Source organism: Leptodactylus fuscus, chromosome 6, assembly GCF_031893055.1.
Source record: "Leptodactylus fuscus isolate aLepFus1 chromosome 6, aLepFus1.hap2, whole genome shotgun sequence".
Lineage (NCBI taxonomy): Eukaryota > Metazoa > Chordata > Amphibia > Anura > Leptodactylidae > Leptodactylus > Leptodactylus fuscus.
Genome location: NC_134270.1, coordinates 132,648,654 through 132,661,347, shown reverse-complemented (window position 1 = coordinate 132,661,347; position 12,694 = coordinate 132,648,654). Strand labels below are relative to the sequence as shown.

General features: G+C 42.8%; 1 protein-coding gene across 1 annotated transcript; it reads right to left on the bottom strand.

Moving 5' to 3' along the window:
• Positions 1-1,367: 1,367 nt before the first annotated feature.
• SUMO2 (small ubiquitin like modifier 2) lies at positions 1,368-5,719 on the bottom strand. The gene is made up of 4 exons (XM_075277228.1): positions 5,573-5,719; positions 3,545-3,676; positions 2,163-2,234; positions 1,368-2,025 (listed from the first exon to the last, which is right to left on the bottom strand). Exons 1-4 carry the CDS (start codon positions 5,591-5,593, stop codon positions 1,963-1,965), a joined length of 288 nt encoding a protein of 95 aa, XP_075133329.1. The 5' UTR covers positions 5,594-5,719; the 3' UTR covers positions 1,368-1,962.
• Between the last annotated feature and the right edge of the window lie 6,975 nt (positions 5,720-12,694).

The window sequence follows — 12,694 nt, the reverse complement described above, 5'->3', positions numbered from 1 at the left end:
TATTTTACCTGATGCAGTGACTGGGCATAATTTACAGGCTTCTTATGGCATTTGGTAAGAATTATAGCAAATCATGTATTTTCCCCCCATTTCTTCTAATAGGGTCCTGGGTGGATCTTTAAGATTGTAGGGATACAGCCTATTGATCAGGAGTCAGTGTATGTATTACAGAATCATATTGTGTGTATCAAAATATAAATATCTAGATCCCCTTAGTGAATACATTGTTTATGCATGCGTTATTAGCATTCTACATTGCTGTCTGTATTCAAGTAATGTCAAGGGTGGGTCTTCCTGCTGCCCAACTAACATGATTTTGTGTTATGACTTGTTGTCTTTAACCAATTTTCAGGTGGAACAACAGGATCATAATGATCCAGACTTGTTATATGGGAATTGCTAGTATTTACTGAAATAGATACCGTACATCAGGGGAGTTACAAGTCATGCTTAATCTGTACAGGACGTCTTACAGCAAGAACCGTCCACAGCATGACAAACAACAAAGGAACCCAAGGGAGCCCAATCGTAGGTGGCGCTAAATACCCTGATGGCACCAAGATCCCTCAGCAGAGAATTCCAGACACATAATAGCCTTGAGCTCTTTCTGATGCTCAGCGCATGTGTCTCGATTAGCAGGGGGTCAAACCTCCACTGAGATGATATTACTACAAGACCAAATATCTCAGGACTGTAGCTATGGATAACACCACCCTCCTCCTTCTCCAATTGATATTTAATTGAAGAAGAGTCATTGGAAGAGTCATGGGTTAGTTATGAGCCAACATGTCAGTTAGTGTCCTGCCAAGCACCGATTTGGCACACAGACTTCCTTGAATGCTTTACAGAGGCTTCCCATACTGGAAGTCAGTGCTGGATAAAGATTAGACCATTAGTCTCCTTAAAAAAAAAAAAAAAAGTGTTGCCTCGCATTAACAACCCCTGCCCATATACCCCACTAGGTGATATTAGTGCTTTGCCCTGGGTTGCTCCTTCCCTGAACTCACTGCTATTGGGGCTGACTTAACTATATCCAATACCTATGAGAGTGGGGAAGAAGAACCAGGACAGAACACAGGGGTCACAGCATATGATCATCACCACAAGTCTACTGGCACAAGTAAGCCAGTCTTAACTCCCCAGATAACCCCTGTAACATGCTGCAAGATCAAAACAGCGCAAGATACTTTCCACTGCTGCTTTTTATGCAGTGTGTTAACCTCCCATCCACTACTCTGTAACGTATATCACAGCACGTTAGCTGATGGCGATTTCAGAAGCTGACCTGCTGTGAGAATGCTTTGTGTGGCCTTTGCCTTAAAGCCCCCCTCAGAATTCCCCTCCACACAATAAATGAGACAGGACAGTTTCTTTTAAACCAGGTTTATTTAAACAACGAGATGCCGGAAGGGAATTTCTACCTAAGATTCAGCTTTTTACATTTTTTTTTCCTATTCACCCAGCTACATGTAACAGCTACATACAAAAAGTTATAAAATCGTAATCAGTTTAATAAAAAAAAAAAAAATTAAAGAAAAAAAAAATACCAATTGAGAGGTGGGCTTGCTCCCTTAAGTATTCTAACCCATTGACCACCAGAGGTGTTACAGTTGCCATGTAAGGCACCCCAGGTGACAGCAGTTGTGTATCTGTGAGCAGCTGACAGCTTGTAAAAAGAAAGCAAATAATTTACTGGAATAAAAAGTAGAGAGCTGAGCGATATCAGAGTGAGGTGGGAGACTGTGCAAAGCACCCACCATCTCAAATTAACTTGGTCCAAAATCATAAGTGACAATAAGCAAAAGATAAAAGGAAGTGGGAAGGGGCAGGAGTGAAAAATTAACCCCTAGAATAACACACACATCCACCCTATTTTATGTACAGTAAGGGAAGGGGGATGATGGCATAACATAGGAAACTGAACAGTGGAGGCAGTGGGTGAGGGACTGGGCGGAACTTGTTCTAGAAGTTTCCTCCCGTCTGCTGCTGGAAAACATCAATTGTATCTTCATCCTCCATTTCCAACTAGAAGAAGAAGAAAAAAAAAAAAAAGTTAGACTGCTAACAGTTTAGACAAGTTAGTGGGCTGTTCAAGGATTCAGGCATGTATCCTAAAACATCTGACAGCCATAGAATTATTTTTATTGAAAAGCACCACTTACCTGTGCTGGTGTGTCTGTCTCATTAATAGGCTGGCCATCAAACCGGAATCTAATTTGCCTCATTGACAATCCCTAAAGGATTGAAGTAGAAAAAAAAATGATATATTATTCATATTCACTTAAAGAGTAGTTCTATTAATCCTTCAAGTTTACAGACTTAATGTTGGGCACCTCATGAATGCCAACTAGGCAGCAATGCACATTAATTCAGGAGGTTGAGGATTGAACTCATGTTGACCAACTTAGGTGCCAATGGAGGCATGTCTGGAAAAACTCCCAAAGCAAGGCTCTGCTGCTCTCTAGACCCACTGTTCTTTTAATGGTAGTCTACTATTTAGAAAGTCTCTAAGAAAAGAAGCTGCTCGCAACACCCTTTTGTCTGTAGGAGAAGGTGTTTAGTATAAGTTTGCTCCCACTCATCTGTACATCTATGGGAGCAGGCATGGCAGTCAATTCGCAGAAGTAACTGGGCAAAGACAGCCATGCTCCACCACCAAACCCCTACTGGTAGCAAGATGGTAGTTGACTGAACAACCGAACCCACCATGGGCTATAGCAAATAGATCACTAGAATCTGTGCATATTGGTTTAAGCCCACAACATAATGATCCTACATAAATTAAAGTGCAAATCAGTCAATGTGCTAGTGTGTACAAAAACCTCACAATGACTGTTTATTAACCCCCCAAAGTGGGGATTCATGAACAAGCATGGCCTGCTGACCCGTTGGCATGGACAACAGGAGAGTACCCAGCCTATTTCCTTATGTCCCTAAACCTACAGAAGAGTTATCCTTCATTTGCATATGAAAATATGGACGTCATGCTTGTGTGCAGAAACTAGACCGACATAAAATAAGGCCATCATATTGCATCTGGGACTTTCAATAGAGGTATATATTAGCAGTATATACCTTTGATGGACGCTATGACATATGCCTGTAGAGATACAAAGTATCTCGGTATAAGAAAGATACAGCTGATTTCACTTTCCTATAGAGATATACACCTGCATGTCATATGCCAGGATACTTGCCATGTTTTGGGACCTATGGCTATGTGAAAGTATACAAACATGATGTTAGAAGGGTCTCCCAGAACTATAATCTGAAGTCTTTATGCATTGCTGGACATAGCCATTATATGATATACAGTGCTGTGTTTATCATGTAGTGAAGAGGACACAGCAGTCATTCAGCCACCGCAGTCTCCACAAACAGCCAAATGGCAGAGGTGCCGGGTGTTACACTATAATGATAGGTCATGAATTTAGTCCTAAAGAAAATTCCTTTAGTTTAGATCTGATTTTGGCATGCATGGACTAAATACAGTAAGCTGCTTTTTATTCAAGACACATCGTACTGCATGTGATCAGTGACTTACCTGTCGTTCACAATAAGCCTTCATGAGCTTGGTGAGTGGTGTATGTTTTTTAATCTTGAACTGAACGACAGAGCCATCCTGGCCAGCTACTTTTAAGTTGATGTGGTCGTTGGTTTCAGTTTTCACACCCTCCTGCAACACAAAAAAAAAACCAAAACGAAAAAAAAACAAACTCAATTATCTCTACTCCCCAGACAAAATTATTTTTCTAAATAAAAGCTATAAAGGAAAGTGTTGCCTTGATAAACTCTCCTGTGCTACAATATAGTTAGTAAATCCAGTTACTATGTTTGCTTAGCAGCATACCACACAAATAGGTATGTGCTGTATGCCTATACACCAGAGATAGGCAAGCTTTGGCACTCCAGTTGTTAAACTACAACTCCCAGCATGTATACTTCCTGGAACTCCTATGGAAGTGAGTGGAGCATGTTGGGAGTTGTAGTTTCACAGCAGCTGGAGTGCTAAAGGTTGCTGACACCCACTATACATAAGCAGCTCAAGGCAGAGAACTGCACATGAGTAGAAAGAGTTAAATTCAGAAAACATCTTTTAAAAGTGCCTCCCAAATACTAAAACCTTCACAGGTGACTGACGGTAAAGTCCAAAACCTGTAACCTCTTATCAGTTACAAAACAGGAGGTTATGTCATCCCATATAAATGGAGAGGCATTTAAGCTATATAAACTGCCATTCAATTCATACAGGGACTACTGATCAGTGGGTGTCCCAGCATTCACGATCCCCATTGATCAGATAGGCGATTTGGGGGAGGGGTTAAAAGACTTTACAAATTGTTTAGGTTTTGTCACATAGGTCTAAAAGTTAAAGAATTATCTGGCATGCTAAAAACAATGTGTATATGATTATATACAAGCCTGCAGTATGGGAATTGGGATAGTCATACTCTGGTTTGATTCCCATTACATGTAGTACCAACAAGTGGCTTTCCAGCTGTTGCAAAGCTACAACTACTAAAGCTGTCCAAGCATGCTGGGAACTGCAGTTTCGCACCAACTGAAGACCACTAATTATAGAACATAATATTCTTTGATGGATGAAACAATAGATGCAAGATGCACATCAGTACACTCAGCATTAGATCTCTATAAATATCTTAGCTCTGTACTGAGAACCCATATTGCAGGAGATACACTTACAGGACCAGAACTGTAGACAAAACTCTAGAGGACAGACCTGTAACAAGTCAATCCACTGCATCTTAAAAGAATACCCCAACTTCTACATACCAGCCCATAGATAAGGATGAGCAGTGCACATCCCCAAACACTGGGACCCCCTCTTAGAAGAAGAATGTAGGTCCCTCATGTCCTTTTGGAGTACACAACAGGGGTCAAACATGCATGGCCCCATTCATCGCTATGCAGAGTACAATACTCCAGGGAGTCCCTAGTATTCAATGGAGCTTCAACACACATGCTCAAGCACAGCCCCATGCACACAGGACCCCCCCCCCCATTCTCTGTATCAGAACCCCACCAGAATACAACCCCCCTATGCAGTGGATAGGCGATAACTTGCAGTTACTGGAGGGCCACATTTAGAGGGGTGGGCTACACTTTTGTCAGAGGACTTCCAGATGCCGGGAACCTATAACCAGATATAGGGGGGAGAGAGGCAGACGCTTCTGAGGTCATGGACGGCACCTCCACGAGGGAGATGAAGTATCACTGAAGTGTTACGAAGTCACTGGCTTGTACATGGATGCCCCGGGGCTCTCCACGGCCAGAGGCGCTGTGTAGCCATGCTGTTAGCAGACGGAGGCTATAAATGAGTCACCTCAGACTCACAAGCCCGCCATAACCGCATATACTGCCCTAGGAGAGCGCCATCCTCCCGATCACAATCCCGCCGACTACACAGGACGGCTCCTCCTCCCCACTGCAGCCTCTCCATCCCAGGCCTCTGCCCTGCTACACCAACGCAATCCCCCACAGGCCTCAGTCTACCCACACAAACCCCATACTGGCAAACTCCCGCCTTTTATTCCCCCTCACAAGCCCTGACCTTTGGTTTATCGTCCGCCATGCTGGGGATAATGCCGGTATCCGGTAGCGTCGCCTCCTCACAAAGAGCCTAAACCCGCGCGGGTCGTCTGCCGGGAGAGCGCACGTACAAGCTTTAAGAAACACTGCGTGCTTACGTGCGCGGCACCGATAGCTCCTCCCACGACGCAACGTCACAGAATCCCGCTTTATGGATCACGTGGTTAACAGACTGCGCATGCCCGACTTCGGGTTTTACGTAATATGGGTTCGGCAGCGTTGAATTTTTGGTTTGGAACAATGTGCGTTTGTATCGTGGTGTGCGCACTAAGTAGTCCGTGAAGGCAAATGTCTCCCAGTATTACGGATGACACGCCACGCTTTTAGGGTTTTTTTTTTTAAATGCTGTTCGTAGTGTTTAGGCCAAGTAAGTGTATATTCACACATACAGGTTTGTTCAAGGTTACAATGCGGTTTTTCAGCTCAAACTCAGGTGTGGACTAAAGGAGAGAAACTATCAAGGACAGATGTGATTTTTGTCATTTTTCATCCACTCCTGGTTTTTGCCTTTAAAAACCGCATCACAGAACCTGAATGTGTGTGAATACACTCATAAACTCAAGGTCATCCAAAGCATTCTTGCTGTTTGGTATCAGAGATATTTATTACGTGTGCCTCTTCCATTTATATAAGACACTCACAAATATACGGCATTTCATTAAAGGAGTTGATCAGGATTTACAGATATTTGCCAGGGGGCTGGGGAACATGAAAAATATAATCATCCTCGCCTGTTCCCCGTTGCTCTGTTGTCTGATCCAGTGGTGCCCAGGGGTTTGTTCCGGTGGAAATACATGGCACAGGACTGCTGAGGAGTAGTCCTGGCTCCTTTCCTTAGCCTGCTCATTGGTGCACAGTGGTCAAGTGCAGTGAGAACTAGAGTTGAGCGAGTACTGTTCGGATCAGCCGATCCAAACAGCACGCTCCATAGAAATGAATGCATGGACCTGGTACTTCCGCTTTGACGCCAGCCGCTTAACACCCCCCCGTTCTGGCTACGTCCATTCATTTCTATGCGAGTGTGCAAAAAAACTGATTCTTGACCAACCCTTTTAAGGCTAGATCTACAGGGTGACTTTGGCTGTGGCCCTCGTACGACCAGAGATTGCTGATTGCATTTGACTTATATGTCACTCGAAAACCCCTTTGAGGCTAAAGCCCCTCATTGTGGAAATGCAGTGTTTTTTGTTGCAGATTTTGCTGTGCTTTTCTGAGCCAAAGTCAGGAATGGATTAAACAGAAGGGAAACAGCTAAGAGCTTCCTTTATATTTTCCATTCCTTTTCAAGCCTCTCCTGATTTTGGCTAAAAAAAACTTCAGCAAAATTTCCAACAAAAAATGATGCGTTTCCACAACCTGGGGCCTTAGCCTAATAGTTTAAATGACCTAGCTGTGTGCATGGATAGATTTGTCTTCTTAGTAGTTAGTGCAAGTCTTACACCAGGGGACTGTAGCCCTTAAATAAATGCCCAAAGCGTTGGCCTTGCTTTAGCAGAAACATAAATCATATGCCCGTAGACCTACCATCGTAGCATTATAATATTACTGTATGCCTCACTATAATGTAATGCTCCCTACTCCACTGCATGCAGCAGAGAAGTTACTTACAGTATGGTTTTCTATTGTTAAACCAGTGAGCAACATGTGGAACCAAGATCTTTTGCAAACATCTGTATGCTAATCCCAGAAGGACCGAAAATTAAAAAATCACTGACAGTGATGACCCAATAAAATATAGCTTTCTTTACATTCTAGTCCCGGTGCCCACTATCACTAGGAACTTCAGTCTTCACTGCACTGATGTATAGGGGTTTATCTGGCTACCCTACTCCTACTCTTTATTTCTCCTAAGGGACCTGTGTGAGATTTATATGGGGGACACATGTTGAGAAACACCACTTCATGCAGGGGCTAGATAACGGACACACTATGGTCCATTTTACAGCAGTGGCATAAAAGTGGTGGATGAAATAGCACTACATGATGTGGATGTGCAGTGATGGGTGTAATATCTATGGACCATTCACAGTAGTTACATAAAAGTAGTGCATTTATATGAAGAATTAGGTGCCTTACCCCAACATAGGGCTGACTATAGGATATATCACCCTTAACCTAAGTATACCAGCTGTAACAAAGGTGATGCACCTATGGGGTACGAAAGAAACTGTGGTACTTGTTTGTTCATAGTTGTTTACCTCTAACTATAAGTATGGAGAGTAACATACCATCCATTCACATTCATGGGTATATCATCCACGATATTTGTATGAGGTGCCAATGGATACAACTGTGGATATACTGGAGAGAACCCTTTGAATATTAGGGAATGTGCAATACCCCCTTCTGTACATGCACCCTAGTGCACATAGTGAACGCTGTAAAAAAAAAAAAAAAAATACCGCAACACGCTAATTGTATTTTGGTCACCTTGCTTTCCTCAAAGATAAACAACAATAAAAAGTGATCAAAAAGTCATACATCCCAAACATAAAAAGTACAACTCGCCCCGCAAATAAGGAACCCCGACATATCTGTCAACAAAGCAGTAAGAACTTATAGGCGTCAGAATATGGTGAACCCAGGAAAATCGTTCATTTTCAAAAAGTGATGTTTTATTTGTAAAAGCGATAAAACCAATATAAATGTGGTATGGCCATAATCGTAATGACGTGCCGGACAAAGTTTTCATGTAATCTTTAATGCAGAATGAACATTGTAAAAAGAAAACCCAAATAATTATGATGGAATTGTGGGTTTTTTATGTGAACCCAACAAAATGGTAATAAAAGCTAATCAAAACATTATATGTACCCCAAAATGGTGACAAATGAAAGTACAACAGGCAAATTGTATATTTAATGTTAATGTACTGGCATAAAAATATATGCTGGAAAATTCAGGGGCAGAATGGCCATGTATATCATGGAAAATTCCCGGTGGGCCAAATGGGATATGGGTCGTTGGGCCAGAAAGTTACCTACTCCAAGGCCCTTACCCTGACTATTGCTGCAGAGTGCAGCCCGGCAGCTCCCTGTATCATTAGAGCAAAGGCTGCAGGACAGCACCGAGAGCATGTCTTGAAAACCCAGCAGTTTCATTCAGACAGCACAGGTCCTAACTGAAACTGTGCGGCCTCATCAGACACCAGAGTATAATATGCTGAGACCCAGGGGAGGTAACAAATATATTAAACAGCGTTACTCGCCTTTCTGGCCTCTTCTGGTTTTAGAAACATCATGGGTGAAGTCTGAGACCACTGAGGCCTGTGATTGGGCCTCAGTGGTCACATCAGCATCATGACACAAAATGACGCCGGTGTTACCCATGTGACGTTACGCTGTTATTCATGACATCTCTAAGACATGAAGATACCAGAGCCAGGAGAGGTGAGTAACACTGTTTATTATGCTTAATCACCACCTTCCAATCATTATACCCTGGGGTCTAAAGTATCAGAGTGTTGAATGGACAATCACGTAAGAGGCCACAGGAAAATGGCCGCTGCACACGCTCAGTCGGTGCTTTTGGTTGAAGACTTAGAGAAGAGGTGGTCGCGAGAAGACGATTGAGGGCGTCGCTGGAGAGTCTGCAGGCAGCACAGGGGACACCCCCAGAGCTGTTTGACCACAGGGGGACCGCTCCCAGTGCTGTCTGGAGACTCATTTGTATACGGTGAAAACTGTGCATATCACTGGAACGGCGACGCGGAGAAGACATCTAAAAGTAGGGGAAGAATAGCCTTTCTTATGCCTGAAAAAAAAAGGATTCTAATGATAGAAACCCTTTTAGTCTGTTGGGGCAAAAGTCAGCAGAATTTATAATTAGTAAATACGAGCAGCTTGCAGATTAACAGATTTGACACAGAGGCTGAATGACACTGTATCATATCCTCCTTTATTAACCCCTTCCCGACATCCGCCGTATTAGTATGGTGGATGTTGGGTGCTTAAATATGGCGGCCGCTCGGGAGCCACGAGTTTCTGCTGTTTTATACAGCAGAGATCCAGCACTAATGGAAAAAAACTGAAGTGAGCGTTTCCCAGCACGATACAGACTCCAAGGTATATTTCAATAAAACTTAGCTTTTATTCTGTATCATCATACAGCCGATTAAAAAGGTGCAGATGTGATAATAGGGGTGTGTGTAGACCTTAGCCTACGCGTTTCAGAGTGGGGACCCCTATTATCACATCTGCACCTTTTTAATCGGCTGTATGATGATACAGAATAAAAGCTAAGTTTTATTGAAATATACCTTGGTGTCTGTATCGTGCTGGGAAACGCTCACTTCAGTTTTTTTCCATTCAGATTCGGATCTTCCTACGGGGGAAGACATCCCGTGCACCTTCGGCTACTCCTGATGAAACACAACTGATCACTGCACCGGGGTATGTAAGTGTTTATTCCCTTTTTATAAAGATAAGGAACTGCTTTTTTATTTTGGGCTGTATTGTACCGCTTTTTTGGAATTTTTCATCCAGAACTAATGCCCGCAATCGGTGCCTGCACTGATTGCGGGCATTAACCCCTCTGGGACCTCAATCAAAGGTGATCGAGGCGTCGTTGTACCAGCAGCATGTGGGTGCCGCCATTTTGCCAGGGTTTGCCAGCACCAGCAAGCTCTGGGGCCAGCGATCATTATCATGACAGTCGGGAGCCTTATGAAGGCTCCCAGGCCTGTCTTTCATTAGTTTCTATTTAGCTTGCAATAGAAGAGCCGTTTTTTTGCATTGCATTTTAATGATTTGCATTAGAGATCAGACTCCATGGGGTTCAAGACCCCTAGGGGGTCTAATAAATGCACAAAATTAAAAAAATAAAATAAAATAAATAACCAAATAAACCCCTTTTCCCTAGAACATATATAAAAGTACTTAAATACTGTGAAACACACACATATTAGGTATCCCTGTGTCTCTAAAATCTCTAAAAATAATTTTCCTGTATGGTAAACTCGGTAGCAGGAAAGAAAATCAAAAGTGCCAAACCACTGTTTTTTCACTGTTTTGCCTCTGATATAAATTTGAATAAAAAGTGATCAAAGTAAAAGCAATTCCCCAAAATGTTATAACTAAAAAGTACACTTGGTCCCACATAAAAAGACGGCCTATGCATTCCCGTACACGGACGTATAAAAAAGTTACGGGTGTCAGAATACAGCGGCTTTTAGGAAAAAAAATTTTTTTGCACAGTTTTGGATTTTTGTTAAGGGGTTACAATGTAAATAAAATAACATAACTTTGGTATCAGAATAGTACTGAAACATAGTATACGGGTGACATGTCCTTTTAGCTGCACAATGAATGCTGTAAAAACGAAGCCCGCAAGAAAGTGGCACAAATACACTTTTTCTTCAAATCCACCCCATTCTGAATTTTCTCCCAACCTTTTTATGTTGTACAGAATAATTAATGGTTTCATCTTGAAGAAAAATTTGTCCTGCAAACATTAAGACCTCATATGGCTCTGAGAGCGGAAAAATAAAAAAGTTATGGTGTTTGGAAAGGAAGGGGGAGTCAAAAATAAAAATTGAAAAATTCCTCTGGCGTAAAGGGGTTAAGGGGGGAGGGGGGTGTAAATATAGTATTTAAGGATGTTACACAATGAAATCATACTGCCAAATTAACCAGATGTGAAACTTATGAAAATACATCTTTACCATGAACAATAATGAAACCATGAATGAAAAAAAGGAGTATCTCTTATCAACTGGATTTGGCTCATCGCCCAGAATATACCACCTCAAGGTTACTAAGGTTGGGTTCACACAAGTGCTGGAACTCCGTTTGGGACTTCTGTTCCCCGTTCTGCATCAAAAATGTGGAGAGAAAAGCGCTGCAAGCGGAAACCGGGTGTAAACACGGTGGACCCCATAGACTATAATTAATTTTTTAAAGCAGATTAGATTTTCGTTTGGGGGGGTTCTTAAAGGGATCCTATCATTAAAACTCAATTTTTTCTGCCTACCACGTAGGTATAGCCTTAAGAATGGAAGATTATGTAGATAATCTGTTTTCCTTTAGCCCAAACAGCAGCACAAGATGGGGTATTCCTGCCCCTGTGTACTGTTAGGACAGGTGGAAAGTTTAATAAACTAACAAGTTGCCCTCCCATAAAAGGCCCAGGAGACCTCCCCCTCCCTGTGTTAGTCTCCAAGTACTATACAGAATCTAACCGTATATAATTAAACAAGTCAGAAGGGAGGGAGCCTTGTGCTGCTGTTTGGGCTAAGGGAAAACAGATTATCTACATAATCTTCCATTCCCCCTACGCCCAAACAGCAGCACAAGATGGGGATTTAGCGAGTAATACCCCTTCTAGGGAGGGCGATCCTGGCAGGCAGAGGTCAGGATCGAATACCCAAAGGACTTTGCTTTGGTGGTGTGCCAGTCTAGTCTGTAGTGCCTGGCGAACGTTAAGTGTGAGGACCAAGATGCAGCCTCACAGATCTGGTCTACCGAAAGGGACTGTCTCTCTGCCCAAGATGCAGCTACCGCCCTAGTAGCATGGGCGCGCAAAAACTCTGGGACCGGCAGCCCCTGTGCTTGCAGGGCACTTGAGATGGCTTCTTTGATCCACCTAGATAGGGTGGTCTTAGATGCTTTCCTTCCCCTGTTGTGACCAAAGAAATTATGTTTTAATATTGGGCATCAGTGCTTTTGCTTATGTAATAATATCTGGTGTAACTGTGTGTGTCCTTCAGACACTTGGATTGGCACACCATAGCTCCAATTGCTGTATGATTTGACCAAAGAAATTAACAAGTAAATTTTCTGCTTTGCGGAACGCACTTGTCCGATCCAGGTAAATCCACAGTGCTCGCACTAGATCCAGACTGTGCATTTTCTCCTCCCACTCAGAGGAGGGAGAGGGGAAGAACGTTGTTAAGGTTATCGTTTGGTTTATGTTTCCCACTGAGGGAACCTTTGGAAGGAAACCTTGGATGAATCTGAGCTGGACTCTGTCCGGAAAAAAGGTTGTGTAGGGTTCTGAGTCTGCCAGAGCCTGAAGCTCTCCTACACGCTTGGCAGATGTAATTGCCAGCAAAAAAGTTACCTTCCAAGAGAGGTATTTGAACTCT